We start from the raw sequence: 22,930 nt of genomic DNA on the forward strand, positions 1-22,930 counted from the left end.
AGAGTGGGAGGAGGTAAAGTCCAACCACCACGGGGCAAGAGGGGGCATCCTATCAGACTGTTTATAGCATTGCAGACTGTTATTAGGACTTGAGGCGAGTGTGGCAGGGAGTCACAGGACGGTTCTAAGAAGAATAACATGGACTCGGTTAAGTTTTAAAAGAATTCCTCTGGCTGCTGCGAGAATATAGCAGCAGGGGTGGAAGCAGGGACAGATGGGCGGAGGTGACTGCAATTGCCCAGACGAGAGATGGTGGCTCAAGTCAGGGAGGCATCACGGACTGGTGAAAAGGGGCTGAGGTCTGAGTTAACTTGGAAGGCTGAGTCAACCGGATTATCCAAAAGTTTGGATTTCAGGTTCTATGAAAAGCGAGAAATCAAGGATGACTCCACGTTGTTCAGTATGAGCAAGTGGGAGGATGGAGGACGGATGCACAGGCTGGGGGATAGGATCACCGATTTATTTCGAACATGTTCATTTTGAGGTGCCTAATTAGACATCCGAGGGGAGACGTGAGGGAGGGAGGTCTGGGGTTGACATACCTGGATGAGAGAGATAAACCTGGGCGGCACCCAGGCACACAGGTATGTAAAGCCAGCAGACCAGATGAGATTACCGAGGGGGTGTGGATAAAGGAGACCAAGGACTGAGCCCAGGGCTCTCCAAGGCACAGGAGTCCCTTTAAAAGACAAATCTGCTCTTGTGTGATCACAGTTTGGTTGGCGTCCCTATGGGGCTGGAGGAGTCTCCCCGGCCCTCCCAGCCTCCAGCTCTGGCAGAAATAAACTCTAGCCCCGACTGGAAAAAAATTAAAAAATAGAAGTCAAATCTGACAAGAGAAAAAAAATCTTTCATCACAATAAAGACATCCATCAACAAAGGATGGCCTATATAAATGATGGGTCTTCTGTCTAATGGATGCTACACAGCTATAAAAAAGAATGGTGACCTTTTTTTGTCACAGGTTGGGTTCTCCAGAAGCAGACAGTGAGATGCAACTTTGGGTGCATGATGTTTATTGAAGATTGACACGGTGAGAGGAAGAAAGCGTGGGCAAAGAGAACTCTGAAGTCGAACTGTGATTCAGGCTGGACAAAGCCTGGTCAACTGGTGGGGGACTGCAGTGAATACTGACATCGGTGTCACCTGTCAAGTCAGAAATGCCGGACGCTATTCCTCTGCCTAGGCACTGGCTAGGGGCTGCCTGGGACTTTGAGCATGGTAGCTCTCTGAACTGAAACTGACCCTAAAGGTGGAAGCCGAAGGCTCCTGCTGACCATACTTCCCTCATCTGGGTGGCAAGTCCCTCCTCGAAGAGGGACATGGGGACGGCAGGTAAACTCCATAAAGGCCGAGATTTTTATCTGTTTTTCTTCGTACTCGCTCGTTTGCTTTGTTTCGGTCCTGACGTATCCTGGTGTTGTACTCGGGAAACATCACTTGCGTGAACAAACAAACTTTCCAGCCTCCTTTACAATAAAGTGTGGCCGTGTGACTAAGTTCTGGCCAGCAGGATGGAAGCGGAGGTGGAGGTGGCAGCCTTCCTTCAAGACGAGCCGGCAGGCACCCTTTGCCTGTTCTCTTCCTTTCTCCAGTTTTTGGGATTGGAATGTGCCAGCTCTACTTTGGATTTTTCAGACCAGTAGGGCTCTACCCTAGGGATGGCTGAGGTAGGAACAGAAAGGAGAGGTCTCCGGAGAATTCCTGGTACAGAGCCTCTCTGCTCACCCTGGATGCCAAGCTCCAGACTGTTACTTAGCGAGAAAGGCCCTTCTACCTTATCTCAGACACTGGTACTTTGGGGCTTCCCTCTCTCAGAGTCATACCGAACGAACAGACCCTGGACCAGAGTAGGCACTCGATAAACATCGGTTACATTCCACAGAGACTGACTTCATTCGTCTCCTTTTCCTTTTACCGGACATTTATTTCTAATATTTTGCTAGTGTGAGTGTGGGAGATTGTCTCTAAAGACAGCCACCATCGACGCCTTCTATCATGTGCCCCCGCCACTCGTCACACCAAGACTCTAACTCCCCTCTCCCTCCGCTTAAACTTGGGTTTGGCCGTGTGACTCGCAGGCCACAAGGTTTTAAGAAGACAGGTAGCTCCTGCTTCCTCTCTCTGGGAAGTTAGTTTCCATGTGAGAAGTAAAGACCGCCACACACAGAGAGAAAGCCCCATCAGCCCAGCCGAGGCTCGGGACATGCTCCTGAGGAGTGTGCGTCGTGGCTGCTCCTGCCCCAGCAACTCCACGTGGAAAACAGTCACTCTGCTGAGGCCAGGCCAGAATTCTGGGAAATAATAAGCCCCTAAGTGTAGGGGCGCTTTGTGACATAGCAATAACTACCCAAAACAACAGATTTTTAAACAGTTCTGCCATAAACAGTTGGGTGGCCATATCTTGGGGCTCACCTTTGAGCATTTCCTAAAATGAGTAACTAGAAATGGACTATGTAAATTTGAAGTTTGGTGTCAACTTAGTTTCCAGAGAAGTCGTAGCAACGTGAGCCGTCTATGGGAGTATCTACTTACCCACGGCCTCTTCAGGCCTCTGCGTTCCCACATCTTTTTTGTGACTTTCAGTTCCTATCAATTCCATAGGCCTGTTTGACACTCATCTTAGGAAAGGGAACGCTGATCAGAGCTCCTCTCCTCTCCTCTCTGATCGTGGCGTGATAACCGAAAGCTGGCAGGATGGGCTGATTTGCAGCCAAGAGCCGAGACATATCTTTTCAATCATTCATTCATTCATTCATTCATTCAGAATCTCCCAAGCAAAGTTTGGAGGAATAAACATTAAATATTAGTGGAGTGCCTACAGTGGGCCAGGCACTGTTCAGAAGTTACTTTTTATTTCCCATTTTCAAGTCACTACCTACTTTAAGTCGGTGATCTTCAACTGGGAGCGATTCTGCCATCTGGGGGGACAGCTGGCAGAGTCCGAGGCGTTTCTGGTTGTTGTCACGGAGGGAGGAATGCTATTGGCGTCCAGTGGGTGGAGACCAGGGATGTCACTCAACAGCCTACGACACACAGGACAGCCTCCCCCGATCCCACGAGGAATTATTCAGCGCAGAATGTCAACAGGGCCCAGATCTAGAAACTCTGATAAGAACGAAATGGAATAAAATACAATAGAAACTATCAGAAGACATTACTCATAGTAAAGATAAATACCATTTTATAAAATGGTATTTCCCCTTGAGTCCTAATCAAAAAGTTTTGATAAACAGTGTTCCCAGGGCCACAGAGCCGAATAAGACCACAGAGCCTCTGACCTCACGGAGGTCGCCTCTACAGACAATGAAGAGGAAACAAATGAATCGATGGAATTGTTTCAGCCAACAAAGCAAGGCAAATGCTCCAGAGCATGTCTGGAATAGTCAGGGAGATGAGGAAAGTCTTTTCTAAGGAGGCGACATTTGAGTGGAGATTCAGGAAGAGGACACGGCAAAGGTTAGGAGGCAGGTTGGAACTGGGCATCTTTGAGGAGGTAGAGAGGGCAGGGAGTGTGGAGAAGTGTTGAGGGGAGGGATGCAGGGGTGGTGACAACTGATGGGCCTTCTTCCCAGGTCAGGGTCAGAGCTCAGGCCCTAAGGGAATGGGCTGGGCAGGGCCGCCCACCTGACTCACAGCAGAAACTAGGCCACCCAAGCTGCCCACCACCTCCTCAGTCTTCGCTGGGGAAACACCACTCCCACTGCCCAAATGCCAGCTACCCCCACCCGCCGACCCCCACCAGCGAGGCCTAGATCTGGGCCTTCTGCCAGCAGTGCAGACAAACTCTTCCACTTCCATGTCCTTCCTTCGGTTTTGCCCCAGAGTCCGTAAGGTGGGAAGTGTCTGTCCTGTTTTATCTCCCCACCACACTGGGATGGAGGCATGGAGGGCACAAAACTATCCTTATCTAGGGCACCCAGCATGGCGTTTAGAGTCCAGCACCAGTCACCGTCTGCCTGTGAACTCCTGCTTTTGCATGGAAACCCACTTCGAATGAACCTTCGTTTGGGAGGACTTCTTGGAACCCTGTGGTTCCTGATCTACTACATCAATAACTAACGCACGTCAACAGCTAAGACAAACAGCTCTTACTGCGTTCCAGGCCTCATTTTGAGGACCTCAGGCACAACGACCCTAGAACTAGGTTACTGTCATAATCCTCATTTTACAGATGGGAAACTGAGGCTCAAGGACACACAACCAGTTAAGTAGTGGAGCCAAGATTGCAACAGGTATCCTTAAATCCAGCCCTGTGAGACTGGTTTAACCACTGCCGTCTCCAGATGAGAAACTTCAGACCCCGAAGGGTTAAGCAATGGATCTAAGAGCACACAGTCGGTCAGCGCTAGGGCCCACGCTTGGGTTCCCACGGCCCGGTATCCCACACGTGACCACAGACGAACGGGAAGGTCTCGGTAGGAGTCGGAAGCTCTCTGAGGCCGGGGCCCAGTGAGCACAACGACGCTGTTTTTTCAAATAGGTAACGAAGAGCGTTAAATTATGACGAATTCGTCGGAAAAGGGACTCGACTCAAGAGAGACTCCAAGGGCGGACCAGCTCCGCCCGCGCGCCCCTTCCTCCCGGCTCCGCCCCTTCCTCCCGGCTCCGCCCCTTCCTCCCGGCTCCGCCCCTTCCTCCCGGCTCCGCCCCTTCCTCCCGGCTCCGCCCCTTCCTCCCGGCTCCGCCCCTTCCTCCCGGCTCCGCCCCTTCCTCCCGGCTCCGCCCCTTCCTCCCGGCTCCGCCCCTTCCTCCCGGCTCCGCCCCTTCCTCCCGGCTCCGCCCCTTCCTCCCGGCTCCGCCCCTTCCTCCCGGCTCCGCCCCTTCCTCCCGGCTCCGCCCCTTCCTCCCGGCTCCGCCCCTTCCTCCCGGCTCCGCCCCTTCCTCCCCGACTCCGCGCCCGTCCCTGAACGTGCCCGCCCAGCTTCCCGGAAGTGGGCGGGCTGGTGCACACGCGCCGTGGGTGCAAAGCACGCCGGGAGTTGTAGTTCCGTCATCGGACGGAAGCCGGGCGGACGAGCAGCGGGATGTGGCCCGGAATATTGGTCGGGGGGACCCGGGTGGCGACAGGCAGGTGCCCCGCGTTGGGACCTCGCCTCGCCTCCCGCCTTTCCCCTCAGCGGACGCCCAAGACTGGCCTGGTCCTGCAGCGGAGCCTGCACGCTACGGCGGCCCGCGCCATCCCGCTCATTCCCATCGTGGTGGAGCAGACGGTACGGCGGCCGTCCCGGGACACGGCTCGAGGGCTCTGGGCTGGGGGCACCGCCGGCCCCTGATCTTCACTCACATTTTTCTCCCCCAGGGTCGCGGCGAGCGCGCCTATGACATCTACTCGCGGCTGCTGCGGGAACGCATCGTGTGTGTCATGGGTCCGGTAAGCGCCCTGCGCCCCCATCCTTCCCTGCGCCTGCCTGGACCCCATGCGCCCCTCCTCCTCGAACTCCCTCGGCCCCGTGATCTCTCCCGCTTGACTTTCGTCCCTAGGCTCCGCTCTAGTCCCAACCTGACACTCCCCTTACTGGGCATATAAGCTTCTGACCCCCCTCCTGGTCCCCCTCCTGGTCCCCTTACTGGGCATATAAGCTTCTGACCCCCCTCCTGGTCCCCAGTACCCTCCTTCAAACCCTCTTCTCCCTTCCTGATCTGACTCTCTCCCTGATTTATGATCTCCTCCCATTCCTGGGCTCCAGTCCGTCTCCCCGACCCCCCAGACCCCTTCCCTTCCCGTGCCCTAAGCCCACCAAGTACCCCTTCCTGTGCGCCAAACATCTCCTGGATCCCGAATTCTTCTCGACTCGTCTTACTTGGGCTCTGACCGCCATCCTGGTTCCCTGACTCATCCGCAGCCACCCCATAATGGCCTCCTTGGCCCTCTCCCCACCTCGCATCTGAAAACATTCCCTACTCTGCCCTCCGCCACTTGCAGATCGATGATGGCGTGGCCAGCCTGGTTATCGCACAGCTGCTGTTCCTGCAGTCCGAAAGCAACAAGAAGCCCATCCACATGTACATCAACAGCCCTGGTGAGCGGGGAGCGGGCCTCCCTGAGCGTGAGGGGCTCCCCTTGGAGGCACTGAGTGACTCAAGGACCGAGACTCCCACCCCCACGCCACCCCATCAAGGATGTTCTCTCTCTGGAGAAACGGTCCGGAGCTTCCTTCAGAATCCCAACAATGTCTTGAACCCTCCAAAAACTGCCTATTCCTTGCTTTAAGCCCAGGTTCACAACCCTTCTGCTGAACTTGCCTCTTCAGTCACACACACAACCTGATCGAGTTATCGACATCTTCAAATTGGTAGATTCCATCTCCACACGCCCCCCGCCCCCAAACAATAGCCAGTCCTGATCAAGTGCTTACTGTGTCAAATGCTTTTCTAAGCACTTTATACACATTTCATTGATTTGGGCCTCACTGCAACCTCACCTGGTAGGTACTATTTAGTTACCACAGTCCACAAGGAGACATGTAGCTCCGAGAGGCCGGGTAACTTGTCCAAGGCCACACAGATGATAAGCCGCCTGGCTGGGGTTCAGACTCAGGCAGGCTGCTGCCTCCAGGCTTCACCTTAGCCGCCATATCTCATGCTTTCTAGTATCTCTTGAAAATTTGACAGGTGTGGTCCCGCTGGGCCCACGTACACGTGTGGCAACAGTCAGCTCACTCTGGAGCAAGCACTTTAATTTTGCCCACCCCCCCACCCCCCACCTGTGTCACCTGTTTCTGTCACCTCCCAACCCCCGGAGGTGTTTGCAGATCCCTGCTTTAAAGGGCCGCAATAGGGAAAGGATGGTAGGAGAGCTGGCCCAGCCCCTCACTCATGCCTCTGCCCACAGGTGGCATGGTGACCTCGGGCCTGGCCATCTACGACACAATGCAGTACATCCTGAACCCCATTTGCACGTGGTGCGTGGGCCAGGCCGCCAGCATGGGCTCCCTGCTTCTCGCTGCTGGCACCCCAGGCATGCGCCACTCGCTCCCCAACTCACGCATCATGATCCACCAGCCGTCCGGGGGTGCCCGGGTGAGTGCCAGGCCCTGGGACGTGCTTCGGGGATGAGGCATGGGGGCCTAGACAGGACTGACTGGGCAGGAGTTGGGGGGGTGTTAGTGTTCTAAAGTGTAGGGTTTATTATGCAGGTGTAGTGAGGTCAACAGATGACACTCACCACTGAAAAGATAGTTTGTCACTCACAGTTTCCAAGAAGAGGGGGCAGCCAGGCCATGGCAGGGCCACACGGGAAAGCTCCAGGGCTGCTCAAGAGGCAGAGGGAGCAGGGGGAAAATGTGGCAAGAGCCTTTCTTGTAGTTTCTGTGGGGAAAAAAACTAGCCAGTCAAAATGCAAAAGGCTTCAGGTTGTCTAATTTGAATAATCGCACTGAGCTCTGGGTGTGAGAGCTGCGCCCAGTTGTCTGACACCTGGCCCTGGGCGATGGGCAGGGGGACAGTGGGGACAGTGGCCCAGAGTCCCTCGAGGAGGTGGTAGCAGTGTGGGCTTTGGGCTGGCTGGTGTGCTCATGGGTGAGCTGCGTGCTATCTCTAGGAATTAGCTAGCCCTGAGAGGGACCATTTATCTGGGTCAGTGAGGCCCAGATACAGAAAATAAGAAAATATATTTAATCCAGGAAGCCTTCCTGGTGGTGGTGAGGACGAAGCAAGATGTAGAGGGACTCGCACAGCCCTGTCCCACCTGCCTGGACACTGGCAGTCTGAAGTCCAGAGGGGGCTCTCGAGACCCATCTCCAGCGCCACCCCCCCCCCGCCCCCCGTTAGTGGCTGACATGGTTCCAACCTTCTCCCTCTTGGGACGTCCCCCAGGGCCAAGCCACAGACATCGCCATTCAGGCAGAAGAGATCATGAAACTCAAGAAGCAGCTCTACAGCATCTATGCCAAACACACCAAGCAGAGCCTGCAGGTGATCGGTGAGTGTGCCCCTGCCCCAGGCGATCCCCAGCTGCTCCCCTTTATTTGAACCAACACAGACATAAGAGTCAGGCCTTATGCTAAGCCAGGCCTCGCTACCTCGGCACTGTTGACACTCCGGGCCATCCCGTACCTTGTAGGGTGCTAAGCAGCATCCCTGGCTGCCACTCACTCGATGCCAGCACCCTCCAATTACAACAGCCAAAACAGTCGCCAGACATTGCCCAGTGTCCTCTGTGGCATAGACTCCCTCCCAGTTGAGAACCCCTGTTGTAAGCAGTTTAAAAAGATCAATTTACAGAATCTTCACAAAAACTTCGTTGAGATAGGTCAAAAGATGTGAGCAGGGTCTTCAACAAAACTTTCCAAGTGGCCAAGAAACACAAGAAAAGATGCTCACCATCTTCAGTGATGCTATCTAATCATGACATCATGAGTTATGAGGGAGAGGCAAATTAAAGCCACAGTGAGATACCGCTTCAGTCCACCAGAACGGCTAATACAGGAGATACCGACCGGACTAAGGCCGAGAGGACGCGGGGCAGCGGGAATGCTGACCGCGCTGGCCGGAGTGAAACTGCGTAGCCACCGAGGCCCTGGCCTGCAGCCCCCCACCTCCGCTGTCGGCCACTGCCGGCTGAGGCCAAACCTGCGGAAAGATGCGGGGTTCCTCTGCTCGGAACAGAGGACTGAGCGCTCACGTCCACTGGGAACGCAGTCCTGTTCATGCAGGCGCCAAGCGAGAAAACGGGAAAACTCGCAGGCGTCCACGGCGACGGAGTGCGCGCGTCACTGGGGGCTCGCTCGCACAGTGGGATGAGGGAACGGCCCAGCGACAGCCCCGGGCGAAACTCAGAAGCCTGCTGCTCAGTGGAAAAGACGGTAGCGCTGTGACGCGACGTGGGTCAAGGACAAACAGGCACCACTAATCAGTGCCGGTAGGCCACTGTTAGGAGAGTGGTTCCTCTCGGGCAGGAGGAGTTAGTGACAGGAAATGTGTCTTAGCGGGGTCTGGCAGTGTCCCATTTCTTGATCTGGGCGCTGGCCATGTGCGTGTGGTCAGCGGAAATTCATCACATTATTCACTTATGATCCATGCCCATCGATAACAAGTGAAAAAATAAAAATCGAAATAGGAATTTTAGCAATGGGGAAACTGAGGCACAAGGGGGACCGCCAGGGTCACACAGGGAAGAAGTGGCAGAAAGGGACCCAAACCCAGCCCAGGTCTCTGCTCTGTCTCCCCTCCGCACCCCCATCCCCACCCGCAGAGTCGGCCATGGAGAGAGATCGCTACATGAGCCCCATGGAGGCCCAGGAGTTTGGCATCTTAGACAAGGTTCTGGTGCACCCACCGCAGGACGGTGAGGACGAGCCTGAGCTGGTGCAGAAGGAGCCCGTGGTGACGGCGGCAACGACAGCAGAACCTGCCCCAGCGAGCACCTGACTGCTCCTCACCTTCTGGAAGAAAGTGAGGGGTCAGGTGCAGGGGCTGCAACCCCTCCCCCGCTCACTGCTGAGCCTGGACGGGCCCTCGAGGACCTCTGGATTTGGGGGTGCCCCTAAGGGCGGGTATCTTGGATGCGACACTGTGATTTTAAATTAAATCTTTGTAGTCTTTGCCCCCCTCCTGTGGTGCCTGCCCTTCCTGCTCCCCACCATGCATATGTGATGTACTTCGCCAGTCTCCTGCTTCTGGCCTGACCCCAAGGCTCTGCCCTCCCTAACTCTAGCATCCTCGACTGAGCGCATTCACCATTCCAGGCACTGTTCTAGAGGCTGCGACACATTGTGAGGAAAACACAAATATCCCTGTCCTCAAAGAATTTATTCTTGTGGAGGCAGGCAGTTTAGAAAACAAAATCAGGGAAAGAAGTATGCATTGTGTGTGTGAGTTTTAGATGGGGTGGCCAGTGAAGGCCTTGAGCAAAGACCTGAAGGAGGTGGGTGAGGGAGGAAGCCATGATGTCTTGGGGCTGCAGTCCAGGCAGAGGGCATAGGAAGCACAAAGGCCCTGAGGCAGGACTGTGCCTGGCACCTGGGAGGAACCACGAGGCTGGAGTGGAGTAAGTGATGTGGAGAGTGGATATCACAGGACAAAGGGGAGGAGTACAGGTCTCGAAAGGCCTGGTAGGTCTTAGCAAGGAGGGAGGGGGAACCACAGAGGATTTTGACAAGAAGGAACAAAAAGAAGGATGAGAAGTGGGGAGTGCAGCAAGCTCAGAAACCTGGAAGCCAGTCAGGAGACCCGACGGTCCAGACGAAGGCTGCCAGCCCGGCTGGCAGTGAGAAGTCAGATTCCAGCCCGGTTTTAAAGGCAAGGCTGACAGGATGTGAGATTTGAGAACTTAATCTTCATAAACTCCAAGGGAATGGCCCAGAACAGCTAGAAAGACGGAGAGCCTTTAACCGAAATGGGAAGGCTGTGGGGAAGAGCAGGTTTGGGGGCCAGAATCAGAAGCTGATTGGGGACATCTTATGTTCATTGCTGGATGTGCCTCAGACATCCCAGGGCATGGGTAAGTCTAGTTCAGGGCTGGAGACAAGCTTGTCGAATTAGTGATCAGGCTGAGAACTGAATCGGATTTGGCATCGTGGAAGTCACGAGCAGCAAACAGCAGTCTCGGTGCCATGGGGGTCAAACACCAGTTTGGAGTGGACCCATAAAGAATATGCCAGAAAATATTGGAGCTAGACAAGTCTTTCGAGGAATTTTGCTGTAAAGGAGAACAGAGAACAAGGGGGTGGGGTGGAGGGAGAACTGAAGAAACAAAAAAATTTTTTGTTTCTTCAAATTTAGACTTTAATTTGGCTATCTTCATTGGCTACATTTGACTGAACTTTTCATTCTGGACAATTTTAAATATACACAAAAATAGAAAATATAGGCCAATGAGGCCTCATGTACCCATCACACCAATTCAACAATTACCAGTTTGCAGCCAACTGATTCATCCCTCCCCGGCCCCCAGCGGCCCTAGATTACGTTAAAGCAAATCCCAATTTTCATTACATCTGTAAATATCTCAAGTATGTATTTCTAGTAGGACAAGGAATCTCTAAAGCCACAATACCATTTTAAACTAAAAAAAAAAAAATTACAATACTTACTATGGTCAAATATTCAACCCATGTCCAAATTTCCCCTGTTGTCTTTATTTTTTTAGTTTGTTCAAATCAGGATCTAAACAAAGTGCATACATTGCAACTAGTTGATAGATCTCTCAGTCTCTCAATAGCTCTCTTTTTCTTTAGTCTCTTTCCTTGAAATTCATTTGTTAGAAAAACAAATGAATGCCTTGTGGACGTTCAGTCTGGATTTTGATGACCGGGGCAGGAAAGGAGGTAGGTAACATCTGTCCTTGCTGTTTCCCGTAACTTGGTGTATAAACCTAGAGATATCTGATTGGATTCAGGTTCCACCTTTTGGCAAGCGACCTCTTGGTTGGGGGTATGTACTTCCATCAGGAGGCACAGTTGTCCCTCTTTTCCTGACGTTAGGAGCCTATGAGAATCCTTGTCCAGATCCGCTAAATATTCCAGTGAGGGCTGCAAAATGGTGATGTGACAATTCTACCATGAAGCGTTTTTCGTTTTTGTTTTGTTTATAAGATGCAAACCAGCCTGTTTGTCTGCGAATGGGAATAGGCCCATACAGACGGGTAAATGGGTGACACCTCACTTTGACCTTTGGCCACAATCCCTAACCCTGCAAACTTGGCCTTGACGTCACTCCTCCGGCCCCTTCATCTCAGTCTGACTGTGCTCTCTACCTTTAATCTCTAGTCCTGGCCGGCTCCATAACGTCAGTCTCGGCCCAAATTCTACGACCCCCTGATCAGCGACCCCAGGTCCGATCCTGCCTGAGTGCCCAGGAGGACGGACTTGCGGGACAGCCAATAGTCTAAACTCCCGAGGGATGGTGCCCAATCGCGCGGCAGAGGAGGCGGGCTCTGCGAGAAGCCAACAGCTTGCGAGGGCGACGGCGGCCTTGAGCGAGAGGCGGGACGCCGAAGGAAGCCAATCGCCGGAGGGACTCGGCGCGGCCGCAGCCAATGGCCACGGCGCGGGGGCGTTGCCCCGCCCCCCGCCGGCTCCACTCCGCGGCTCCCTAGCCATGGCCGGGAGCGGGCGGCTGGCGCTGCGGACCTTGCCCGGGCCGGGCTGGCTGCGAGGCTCGGGCCCGGCCGTGCTGAGCCGCCTGCGGGACGCAGCTGTGGTGCGGCCCGGCTTCCTGAGCGCGGCCGAAGAGGAGACACTGAGCCGTGAGCTGGAGCCCGAGCTGCGCCGCCGCCGCTACGAGTACGACCACTGGGACGCGGTGAGGCCGGCGCTTGGGGATGCGGCTGGAAGAGGGCGGGGCCGGGAGCGAGGACCGGGTGGGCGGGGCCGCGGCGGGCGGGGGCGGAGCTTCGAGGCGTGGGGTCGCCGGCGGCAGGCAGAGCACTTTGGAGAGGAGGGCAGGGCCATAACTGAAAGCAGGACCTGGAACTGAGGGGCGGCTTGGCGGACAGGACCCGGGTTGGAGGCAGAAACGGGTGTGGAGCGAGATGAGGGAGGGTCACCGGTACAGGGCGGAGACTGACACCGAACTGAGTCTTGGGGCGAAATGTGAGACAGAATTGGGTGGATACAAAGGACAAGCCAGACTAGATGCGGCAGGGGTCGAGGTTTGAGACCCAGGATTAGATAGGACCAAGTTTGTGAGCTGCGGGCGAGCTCAAGGGTATGCTGGGGAAACCGGACCCTTGCTCTGTACCGTTTCTCCGCGCCTGTTTTTCTGTCTCCCCCGGGAGTTTCCAGTCTTGACGTGAGCTCTCTACACAGGCCATCCACGGCTTCCGAGAGACAGAAAAATCGCGCTGGTCAGAGGCCAGCCGGGCCATCCTGCAGCGTATGCAGGCGGCTGCCTTTGGCCCAGGCCAGACCCTGCTGTCCTCGGTGCACGTGCTGGACCTGGAACCTCGGGGCTACATCAAACCACACGTGGACAGCATCAAGGTGGGCAGAGGCCAGCACCTTGGAGCTCCCAGCAGGGGATCGGGCTGACCAGGCCAGAGCCTGACCCACCGCCATGCTCCCTCAGTTCTGCGGAGCCACTATTGCCGGCCTGTCCCTGCTGTCACCCAGCGTCATGCGGCTAGTACACACCCAGAAGCCGGGGGAGTGGCTGGAACTCCTGCTGGAGCCAGGCTCTCTGTACATCCTCAGGTACTGCCCAGCCAAGGAGCCCCCACCCTACCAGTCACTGGTCGGACCCCCACCCAACACTTTGAGCACCTTCTTTCGCTCAGCTCTCAGAGCAAACGCTACCATCCCCCACACAGCAGATGCTCAGCCTGGAACAGGGGTGCCTTCACCCCACCCAGCCACAGCTTCTGTTTTCTGTTGCAGAGACTCAGCCCGTTATGACTTCTCCCACGAGATCCTTCGAGACGAAGAGTCCTTTTTTGGGGAGCGTCGAGTTCCTCGGGGCCGACGCATCTCTGTGATCTGCCGCTCCCTCCCTGAGGGGATGGGCCCCGGGGAGCCCCAACAGCTGCCCCCAGCTGGCTGACCTCAAGCCCTTCCCCCAGCTTCTCAGAGAGCCCATGTTTGTGAATAAAGTTGGAGAATGGACAAGCCGGCTTTCCTTGCACTGGCTGTTTGCCTGGGCTGGGATCTGCAGAAGCCCGGGACCCCGCCTGCCCACCCACCGAAAGCTAAGGTAGCAAAGGTCAGGGTACACCCCACCGAACACAGAGTCACGAGGCCCAGGAGCAATTTCCTTTATTGTGTTCTTTGCTCACAGCCCCAGCCCACCCCCCTTCTCATCCTCTTGGCATCTAAGTCGCTAATAAATTTAAAGTCAGCAGACCCCTGGTGTGGCGGCAGGGCCCCAGGCTGGGAACCCTCAGCCACCACAGCCGCAGGCAGCCGCCGAGAACTGGGGCAGCCGCTGCCAGCGGTGGTGGTCATCAAGGAAGACCACGTCGGCATAGCGGGTAGGCCGGCAGCAGGGGCCACCATGCACTCGGCCCTGGCCCCGTAGCCGGGCTAGCGTCAGGCCGTGCTGGGTGAGGGCACCTCGGGGACAGCTGCCAGCACAGTAGCGGAAGATGACCGTCTCCTCCGAAGTGTAGCCCAGGCCCAGTTCCGCCACCGGCAGGGACAGGCTCCACAACTGGCAGGGGCCGGCCGGGGCTCGGCGCAGGCGGGCACCTGGGAGGGGTAAAGCGTGGCTGACGGCAGGCAGGGGCTGGCCAGGAAGGAGTCTGGGAGTCTCTCAGGGTCCTGGGGGTCCTTACCTGGCTGTGGCCTCCAGGTCCTCTCACCTGCAGCTGGCCCGGAGAATGCTCCCTCCACCAACAGAGACCCAAGAGCACCAGGGCCCCTGCCGAGGCCCGGCTGCAGCGACAGGAGCAGCAGAGAGCAGAGCAGGACTCTTCCTGGGGCCATTGTGACGGCAGGGCCTGAAGGTGGGGATGCCCAGTGCCCTCACTTTATCCCCCATCTGGGCTGGGTAATAACCTCTTCGCTGCCAGCCACTGCTCGGGCACGAAGGACCCCGTGTTCTCCACCAGCTCATCTCCTGTGTCCTCAGACCCAGGCAGGCCAGCTCCCACTGCCCTGCATCTCGTCCTTCTAAGAGTTAAGGGCACGCCCCTCGTCCAGACATTCCACAGACCCATTTCCGACACCCCCTCTGCCCCCTGATTTATGAGAGTTACGGTGGCAGCCAGGGCCCAGCCCAGGGCAAGCAACGGGGGTCCCCACCAGACCTGCTGTCTGGAAGGAGAGGTGGGGGGGTCTCTGTGGGTCCCCCAGTGGGGGCCTTCCCCATGCAGGCAGGGTGCTGAGGCTCAGGAGCCCCCATGTTGGGTGCCAGGCGGAGTGGGTGTGTGTGCGGGAAGGAGGCGGGTTGGCAGGAGGGTTAGCTAATGGAGACTCCTCCATCATGGCTCCTGCCTGGAGGATTAAGATGTCAAGCCCATCTCCGGGCCTGGCTGAGCCAGTGTCAAAACAGGAAAAAGGAGTGGCCCAGGGACAGCCAAGAGCTGAGACCCAGGGGGCATCAAGCTCACCCTGCTGGGACTCCTGTCTCTAGAAGGCTCCCTGAGACCTCAGCCCTGTCTTTGTGTCCAGAGCATCAGAACGAGAGGGAAGGTCGACTCCCACTGGGTTACAGAGGCAGCTGTGGGTCACAATGACTTCTACACCCAGCCCGTGACCTCCGGGAAGTGAGCCTCCGTCCCTCACCTGTGAAATGCAGCCAGGTGAAATGCTGAGGACAGAGGTGCATTTAGTGTTCAGCATGGTACCTCGCCCTGAGGAGCTTGCAAAAGCTTTTGAGGCAAAAGAAATTCAAATAGCTTGTGCATATTTGAAGAGACGCTTGACCTCACACAGGTGAGACCGAGCTAAAACTCAGGTGAGACTGCATCCATGATTGACAAAAATCAAGAAGTTTGCTTTCACAAGGCGGGGGTACACGCGACAACACAGGTTCACTCTCATGCTGTGGCAGGAGTGTAAGCTGGCAGCAGCTGCCCGTCTCCTAAGGAACCTAAATCCCATCCCTTTGGTCCTGGCGACCTGCTTCAGAACCCGTCCTACACAGGGGAGTGAGGACATGATCCAGAGCTCCTCGCTGCCTTGTTGTCTGTATCAGCAAAAGATCTTAAATGAGCAAAACTCTGCCCAGGGGGATTGCTTCAGTAACTTTGCTGTGGTGGTTATGGTTGCAGTGGTTACTGAGGCTACTTTCAGACGGAAAAAGTCACTTGTCCAAAGTCACCAGAATTAAGAAACACAGGCAGGGTTTGAACCCAGGTCCCACATGACCTGGCCTGGCGGGGAGGCCTCAGACTGTGGTCTACGTGGCAGTGAGTGCAGGCGGGGAGGGCTTCTTTCCTGCTGTCCTGAAAAGGCCTGGCGGAAGCACGGAGAAGGAGGTTGCACCGACCTGGGACATTCCTAAGAATTAGCCTGACAGCTCAGGCATGCCCACTCGTCGGCCAAGGGCCTGTAGAACTGGGTGGGGAAGAATTTTCCACCTGCAGTTTCCAGTCTTGGGCAAGATGGAAGGCCAACTTCCTGCCCTGAGCTGGATCACTTGGGACGGGTGTTCAAAATTCCATTTCCAGCAATGTTACTGTCTGTGAACTTGAAAAGTCCTCCCACTAAAGAACGCCTAGCACTGCAGGGAAAAAAAAAATAAATGGATAACCAACGTATAAGAAAAGGGAAGCCCCAGAAACAACACTGGAAAGCTGAAAAAGCCACATCAGCAATAAAGGGGGTTTCGGCTTTTGCCGAAAATGGCGCCACATAGGACAGAGCTAAGAACCACCCAAAATGGATTCAGGCCGGGACTCCTGGCGGGAACAAAAACAAAACCCATCTGGAGGGGCGTGCCTGCAGACTACCCAGGAGTCCCACAGATAGAACCCCAAGGTGGCCACCAGTCCCCCGCCTGAGATTACAAAACACGAGACCCAATCATGATGGGGAGTCAGAAGGTAGGACAGGATCCCCACGAGCTTCAGGTACTGATGTGTCTGCCCAAGAATATAAGACAAGGACGCTTAAAATAAAAATGTGAAAGAAGGGGTCAAAAACGGGCAAAAAACCAGTTGATCTGAAAAAGAAACTAAGTACTTAATGGGTTAGTGGCAGATAAGCCACAGCTTAAGAGAGAATTGGCGAAGTGGAAGACAGACCTGAAGAAATCACCCAGCATTCTAAGAGGCTCTCAGGGTTCCAGGAGGCGGGGCCGGGGAGAACAAGAAAAGTAAATTGAGGAGAATGCTGATTAGGTTTTTCTAGACTTATTAATGCCGGGTCCTGGGATTCAGGGAGTAGGGTGACAGATAGGCAGTGGGACCCATGGCAGTGAGTGTGTGGAATTCAAAGGCCCACGAAGTTCTGGAGACGAGAGCTTTGCTGGGCAGAAGGGTGGGGGCCAGCCCCTCACTCCTTGAGGGAGAAGTGCATCTTGTCGTTGATCATCTTGCGCTCAGGGTTGAGGCGTTTGAGGATCTGAGCGAGCACGTTGACCGTCTGCTCGCTGCTCAGCCCCGTCTTCTTAGTCTGGAACTTCTTCAGCAGGTCCTTGGTGGTCATCGGCTTCCGTGTCAGGTAGCGGCGCACAGCATCCTCAGTTACCTGCACGTCACTGAGGAGCCAAGTACATAGCAGGAGGTGAGCGGGAGGCCTTCCTCCTGGTGGCCCCCACCCCAGCCCTGCCGTCCTCGCCAACTTACCCACTGCTGGGGGTCGACTTCCCAGACTGGGGCTGAGGGGTCGACTTCCCGGACAGGCTCTGCGGCCCGGTGTCCAGCCGCAGCCGCTTGGCCGCCGTGGTCTCGTTCGTCCGCTTCCCTGCAGGAGGGGACGCAGTGCCGAGGGTTAGACTGGAAGGCTGGTCCCGTGATGGGGACCCCAGCCTGGGTGATGCCTTGACCACAGGTACAGGGGGCTCAGGGGCAGACAGGTGCCCCCAAACGGCCTCAGACCCTGATGCTCAATGGGGAGGTCAAGAGGCCACGGCGCGTGGTGCGGGACGGGAAGGCCACTCACCCTGCTCCAGCTTGCTGGCGGCCGCCCACAGAGTGGAGGAGGTGCTGCCACTCTCGGCGCTGGGTGTGCCCGGCCGGCTGTTGCCCCGGGAGCTGCCGCCCGACGGCTTCCGCTCCCTCTTGGGGGGCGTCTTCTTTTTCTTTGAATTTCGGGATTAGAGACGTGAGTGAAATCAGATAGCACATCCACTGCCCGCCCCTGCCACGGGGCTGGGCCTTACCGCCATGAAGAGGGCCGAGGAGGCCTCACTGTCGATGTCACTCTCCTCCGAGCTGTCCGACTCGTCACTGCTGTCTGTATGGACCAGAGAAGGGGCGTCGGGCTCGGAAACCCCTGCGCCCACCCTCGGTTCTGTCTCAGGTAAGGTGGTCTGGGAGGGAGCAGAGGGCAGGGCCTCGGACGCCGCGCCCACCTCTCCTCCGCTTCTTTTCCTGCGGCGTGGGCGCCTTCTTCTCCTCCTCCTCCTCCTTTTCCTCCTCGGGCGGCTTCTCCTCCTCGCTCTCCTCGCTGCTCTCGCTCCGCTCATCCACACCCTTCGGTCCCTCCTCCTGCTGGGTGACCTTGGGCTTGCCCTCCAGCTCGTCCTCGGAGCTGCTGTAGGACAGAGAGGGCAGAGGTGAGTGTGTCCGGCAGGCCAGCCTGTGTCTCACACTCGCCTCCTGCCCCCCTCACCTGGAGCCATCAGACATGTAGTCCACCTCCTGGCCCTCGAAGTCCCCGTCATCACTGTCCTCGAAGGCCTCATCATCCGAACCTTTCTTCTTCTTCTTTTTTCGGCCCGTCTTGGTCACTGGCGCCTTCTTCTTGGCCTTGGGGGCTTTGCCACCTGGGGAAGTGGAGTTTTGTAAACTCGATAATGTTGAGACATCTTGGAGACCTTGTCAATGCAGGGAAGGCACCCAGGACTAGCCAATTCTTAGAAGGCCAAGGGCTTGCCGAGAGGCGCATCTCTTATGCAAACCAACCAATCCTGGGTCCACACAGGGCGTTATCTTACACTCAGAGCCATGGTCTCCTGCCCTAAATCACCCCTGGAGCCCAGAGCCCACTGGAATTATTCACCGTGCGCTGCCTTGTCTCTCGGAAATCCCAGCAAAGGCCGTAGCCGAGTCCTTCCCGTCACGCCTTTCTGCTACTGCCAACTCTGGTGCTTCCCCAAGTGGCCCTGTGTGGCGTGCTGTGCCTGCCTCTCGTTTCCCAGGAAACTGTAACTAAACTTTTCTTTTGATGGCGTTAACCTCGTGTTGTCACTCAGCTACCTTTATAAATTAAGACCCAGGCACAACTCAGGCGGCTGTGCTAACCACCCCAGCCACCAGGGGGCGCTCCGCCGGGGCTCACCCTCCTCGCCACTGGCCTCGCTGTCATCAGAGGACATCTCCAGGTCGTCCTCCAGGTCGTGGATGCGCAGCTCACTGGCCTTCTTGCGGCCGCGCTTCTCCTTCTCCTCGTCCTCCTCGTCCTGGTCCTGGTCCTTGAGCCGCCGCTGCTGCATGATGCTGAAGTGGTTCAGGACTTTGTTCCTCCTGTGGGTAGGGGTTGGGGTCCGACAACAGGCCTGGCTCCACAGCCATCCTGCAGGAGCCAGGCCTCTTCCTGGCACCCGACTGGGTGCTGCCCAGAGGGGACACACACAGACACGACTTAGATCATATGAGGGATGATCTGACCCCAGGAGCCTCACACACATGGCACGGACACCCTGAAATCACGTGGGAGAGCTGACCCTTCTTCCACTCCCTCTGGCCCGAGTCCCTCAAAGAAAAAGTCTCAGTGTGCTGCTGGCATCCCAGCACCTCTCGGGCTCAAGACCAGCCTCAGGCAATAGACATCTGCCTTTAGTCCAGCCGGGACCTCCTGCCTGGGGATCCCAGAGACGCCCCGCCTGGCCCTGCCCAGCCCCGCCTGGCCCTGCCCATCCGTGCTGCAGGGCTCAGCTCAGTCCCCACCCCCTTAGTGCTCACGGGGCCCTGTGTGTCCCCTGCCGGGGAGTTCCCTGACGGCCTGGTGGGGTCTGGCTTGGTCGCCACTGAGCCCCCAGCTCCGACTGTTTTGGCCCCTCCTGGGGGAAGCTGGGAGACGCCAGCGTCGGCACCCTGCCTCCGTCCCGGGCGCGGGCCTCACCTCTCCCACTCCTCCTCGGCCTCCTCGGCCGTGAGCGTGCGGTGCCGGGCCAGCGGCGTGAAGTTGTACCAGTTGTGCACCGGGAAAGCCTCGAAGGCCCCGTCGGGGCACTGCGTGAAGATGTAGTAGGATGTGTTCTCTGTCACACCTCCCTTCTTTACGCCCTTGAACCTGCAGAGAGCCATGGGAATAGCCGGGCCAGAGGGACAGCCCCGCCCCACCCACGTCCCCGGGCCTGCCCCCTCTACGAAGCCACCTGGGCTCTCCAAGTACCATCAGAGGCTGAGGGCCTTGGGCCGGCCCTTTGACAATCTGGAAAGCAGGGCCACAGTGAGCTCCCTGCAGAGTGGACCCGGGGCACCCCGGGGAGGGACCTCTGAGATCGGCCGTGAAGGATGCAGGCCCCGGAGCCAGACCCATCTGGACCTGCGCCAGCCTCTTCCTGGCCTCTGCCCTCACACTCTTCCCTGAAAGTCCAGCCAACCTTACAGCGCCCCCGCCTACAGCTTCCAAGTGGCCCCCGGCAGCACAACCGGGGCGGGTGCCCAGGCTTCCTGCGTCCTGGCCCTCGGCGCTCCTGCACAAGCGCCAACTCCGTTCGTTTATAAAACTCCACAAAGGAGGACATTCTGGCACCCCCGCTGTGCCTAAGGGACACAGAAGTCACAGCACCCAGCAGAGTAAGGGTATGAGGGGGACGTGGGTGGGCACTTGCCACCATCACCACTTACTTCCTGCCCGACTTGCCATTGACGCGGAGCAGCCAGGGCTGGTCCTCGGCCCGGAACTCCTTAAGGACGATGCCAAACTTCTTCCTCCGAGCCTCCTCCCGCAGCTTGCGGTTGAACTCGCTGCCGGCGCCTGACTCAGGCATCTCCTCCTCTTGGTAGATCTTCTTGTTGCTCAGGTCACGTTCCAGCCGAGCCTGAGGCGACACGGCAGGGGCGGCAGGAAGCAAAACCTCTTCTCAGGGCACCTGCCTTCGCTCAGGCTGTGCCCCCATCCCAAGAACACCCTTTCCTGTCCCCAAGCTGGGCCGTAGAGTGAAGGGATACGGGCCAGCCTTGTGCTATGCCTGTTTTTGTGGTTTTTTGAAAGTTTGCAATTATTTCCAAATGAAAAGTTAAAAAAAAATAAGATCATTGTGATAAAACGAACAGGAAAAGCGATGAAAATGACTCGCTTGCAGCTGGCCCTCTTCTCTATCTCGCCTTTGGTTCTGGACTTTCCCATGACTTCAGATGCCATTGAAGGCTGAAGTTTGCCAAATTTCAATCTCTGGGCAATTCAGTGGTACACATTCCCTTAAAATGCACATCTGTAATTCTGCCCTGACCCTCACCCCTCCACATCCATCAACAAATCCTGCTGACTCCACTTCCAAAACACGCGGTAATTCAGTCGCGTCTCCTCACCTATTTGCTCCCAGCCCGTCGTCACTCACCAGGACCAGAGCTGTCGCTCTCACCCTGCCTTCATCTGCCCTTTACATGTCAGCTGAAAACCCTTAATGGCTTCTGCTATAGACTGAACATGTCTCTTCCCCACAAAACACACATGTTGAAAACCTGACCCCCACTGGGATGGTATCTGGGGGCAGGGCCTTTGGGGGTGATGAGGTCATGAGAGTGGAGCCCCGGCGATTGGAATCAGTGCCCTGATAAAAAAGGACCCCAGAGACTTCCCTTGCCCTTTCCGAGAGGACACAGGGAGAAGACTTAGGTCTGTGAACCAAAAAGCGGGTCTCACCGGACATCAAATCTGACAGCCCCTTGATCTTGGACTTCAGCCTCCAGAACTGTGAGCAATAAATGCCTGTTGTTTATAAGCTCCCCAATATCTACGGTGTTCCGTTAGAGCAGCCCCAATGGACTGGGACAGCTTCCAAAGTGGGCACAACTTCTAAATGTTCTGCTTTCAGGAGAAGGCCTCCTGCAGGGCCTGACGAATCCTACTCAGAGAGATGCTCAGCAGCTCAGCCCGGGCCTTAATCAATTCTCTCCACTGGGGGAGCACGGAGGAAACTAAGCCTTAGTTACTGTTACAACTAAGCAACTATTACTACCACCGAGTCCAGGATCAAGTTCTCAACCCCCTCAGAAGCGGGGCTTACCTGATTCCAAGTAGCGAAGTTGACTTTATCGGCTGCATTGAAGGCCATGATGTTATATTTTTTGGTTGTATTTCTGGAATGGGCAGGAAGAGGCAGTGCTCAATCGATCATTCAGAAAAACCTCCATTGTTCAGCCTTTTGTGCCAAGCAATGCTGAGGACCCATAAAACACCCCAGAGGTTCCCAGTCTGTCAGGGAAGCCAGATCCGTCAACCCTCTGCAGAGGAGCAGACAAAGATTTAGAAGAACCCAAGATGTGGGGATAATTAGAGACTCAGTCCTGGGCAGGACTGAGGGCAAGCAGGGACTGCTGCCTGGAGGAGGAAAATACTGGAACTGGATTTTTGGGGATCAAGAATCCCGCAGCAGAATCACAGTTGGGGAAAAGGCACCCCTGGCAGAGAGAACGCTAGGATAGAGACTGCAATCTATTGTATGTATACTCATGTACTCAGTCATTCATTCCGCTCAAAAGACAGTGATGCCCCCAAAAGGCCTCAGCTCAACCCCAGGCCTGCCCTCAGGTCGCTGCCGTCAGGACGGGGAATCACAGGCAGTGCCGGGCACGCCTTAGAGGCTCGTGAAGGTTTTAATCCCTTTGGTGGGAGGGGAGGGGGGTAGTGGGAAGTGAGGCTGGGGACTTACTTGGGAACTCGAACGACATACTCGGTGACATTCTGGCTGCCCGGGCCCTGCAGGGAAAGAAAGCGGGATAGTGAGTGAAGGCTGCAAAGGCCACCGCAGGGACCCCCGAACCCAGCCTCGTACTTACGAGGGCCGCCATGGGCAAGGGTCGGTGGTCTGCTCCGATCCGGGTCCTTTTCGCCTCTCCTGGGGTGCGCGACCTTCAGTCCGGGGAAAGCCACCCTCGCGGCTTCGGGTCTCTGGCCCCGATCGAGGACACCAAATGCGAGGTGCCACCGATCCCGGGAAAAGCTACCCGGAAGCGGCGCCGGGGGGCCGTCTGCGCCTGCGCGGCCGCCGCACCTGACGGCGACACTGTCCCGTGGGCCGCGTCACGGTGGCAACCTCTCCTCCGCCCCGGGCCCCTCGAGCACTGGCACCTAGCCGCCCGGTACCCTTGAGGGCAGCGAGCGGGCCGGCGTCAGAGCCAAGCACCTTCCAGCGCCCAAGCGCCCGCCAATAGCTTTATGTAGAGCGGTTAATCCGGTCATGACATATGGGCACGCCCTCCCGTGACGTCATC

General features: G+C 56.5%; 4 protein-coding genes and 1 long non-coding RNA gene across 6 annotated transcripts; 2 read left to right on the plus strand and 3 right to left on the minus strand.

Moving 5' to 3' along the window:
* Positions 1-2,804: 2,804 nt before the first annotated feature.
* Positions 2,805-5,920, minus strand: LOC112475808. The gene is made up of 2 exons (XR_003044889.1): positions 5,749-5,920; positions 2,805-3,108 (listed from the first exon to the last, which is right to left on the minus strand). It is a non-coding gene; the product is annotated as an uncharacterized LOC112475808 (long non-coding RNA).
* CLPP (caseinolytic mitochondrial matrix peptidase proteolytic subunit) lies at positions 4,920-9,553 on the plus strand. Its single transcript, XM_006904138.3, has 6 exons — positions 4,920-5,213; positions 5,303-5,374; positions 5,927-6,023; positions 6,836-7,023; positions 7,819-7,924; positions 9,197-9,553. Exons 1-6 carry the CDS (start codon positions 5,028-5,030, stop codon positions 9,370-9,372), a joined length of 825 nt encoding a protein of 274 aa, XP_006904200.1. The 5' UTR covers positions 4,920-5,027; the 3' UTR covers positions 9,373-9,553.
* Positions 9,554-12,002: 2,449 nt separating this feature from the next.
* On the plus strand, positions 12,003-13,547 carry ALKBH7 (alkB homolog 7). Its single transcript, XM_006904139.3, has 4 exons — positions 12,003-12,246; positions 12,753-12,926; positions 13,012-13,136; positions 13,320-13,547. Exons 1-4 carry the CDS (start codon positions 12,043-12,045, stop codon positions 13,480-13,482), a joined length of 666 nt encoding a protein of 221 aa, XP_006904201.1. The 5' UTR covers positions 12,003-12,042; the 3' UTR covers positions 13,483-13,547.
* Positions 13,548-13,678: 131 nt separating this feature from the next.
* On the minus strand, positions 13,679-16,566 carry PSPN (persephin). The gene is made up of 2 exons (XM_006904140.3): positions 14,213-16,566; positions 13,679-14,126 (listed from the first exon to the last, which is right to left on the minus strand). The coding sequence occupies exons 1-2, from the start codon at positions 14,361-14,363 to the stop codon at positions 13,819-13,821; spliced, it is 459 nt and encodes a 152-aa protein (XP_006904202.1). The 5' UTR covers positions 14,364-16,566; the 3' UTR covers positions 13,679-13,818.
* A 153-nt stretch (positions 16,567-16,719) lies between these two features.
* GTF2F1 (general transcription factor IIF subunit 1) lies at positions 16,720-22,919 on the minus strand. Of its 2 annotated transcripts, none has more exons than XM_015585773.2 (12): positions 22,496-22,919; positions 22,369-22,415; positions 21,724-21,796; positions 20,342-20,535; positions 19,611-19,781; positions 18,828-19,012; positions 18,159-18,312; positions 17,899-18,077; positions 17,707-17,780; positions 17,487-17,625; positions 17,171-17,288; positions 16,720-17,082 (listed from the first exon to the last, which is right to left on the minus strand). In XM_015585773.2, the coding sequence occupies exons 1-12, from the start codon at positions 22,505-22,507 to the stop codon at positions 16,878-16,880; spliced, it is 1,551 nt and encodes a 516-aa protein (XP_015441259.1). In that variant the 5' UTR covers positions 22,508-22,919; the 3' UTR covers positions 16,720-16,877. The 2 variants fall into 2 exon arrangements, with proteins under 2 accessions (XP_015441259.1, XP_006904203.1); XM_006904141.3 differs by having other exon boundaries at positions 17,899-18,080; positions 22,496-22,916.
* Between the last annotated feature and the right edge of the window lie 11 nt (positions 22,920-22,930).

The sequence above is a fragment of the Pteropus alecto genome, unplaced genomic scaffold, assembly GCF_000325575.1.
Source record: "Pteropus alecto unplaced genomic scaffold, ASM32557v1 scaffold30, whole genome shotgun sequence".
In the NCBI taxonomy this organism is placed as follows: Eukaryota; Metazoa; Chordata; class Mammalia; order Chiroptera; family Pteropodidae; genus Pteropus; species Pteropus alecto.

Coding starts and splice junctions, on each gene's coding strand:
- PSPN (XM_006904140.3), bottom strand. CDS start 14,363: ATGGCCCCAGGAAGAGTCCTGCTCTGCTCTCTGCTGCTCCTGTCGCTG. Junction 14,127..14,212: donor GACCTGGAGGCCACAGCCAG/GTAAGGACCCCC, acceptor TACCCCTCCCAG/GTGCCCGCCTGCGCCGAGCC.
- GTF2F1 (XM_006904141.3), bottom strand. Junction 20,536..21,723: donor ACTTCGCTACTTGGAATCAG/GTAAGCCCCGCT, acceptor GTGTCGCCTCAG/GCTCGGCTGGAACGTGACCT. Junction 17,289..17,486: donor CGCCAGCAAGCTGGAGCAGG/GTGAGTGGCCTT, acceptor CCCCTCCTGCAG/GGAAGCGGACGAACGAGACC.
- CLPP (XM_006904138.3), top strand. CDS start 5,028: ATGTGGCCCGGAATATTGGTCGGGGGGACCCGGGTGGCGACAGGCAGG. Junction 6,024..6,835: donor CATGTACATCAACAGCCCTG/GTGAGCGGGGAG, acceptor CTCTGCCCACAG/GTGGCATGGTGACCTCGGGC. Junction 7,925..9,196: donor GCAGAGCCTGCAGGTGATCG/GTGAGTGTGCCC, acceptor CCCCACCCGCAG/AGTCGGCCATGGAGAGAGAT.
- ALKBH7 (XM_006904139.3), top strand. CDS start 12,043: ATGGCCGGGAGCGGGCGGCTGGCGCTGCGGACCTTGCCCGGGCCGGGC. Junction 12,927..13,011: donor CACACGTGGACAGCATCAAG/GTGGGCAGAGGC, acceptor ATGCTCCCTCAG/TTCTGCGGAGCCACTATTGC. Junction 13,137..13,319: donor GGCTCTCTGTACATCCTCAG/GTACTGCCCAGC, acceptor TTTCTGTTGCAG/AGACTCAGCCCGTTATGACT.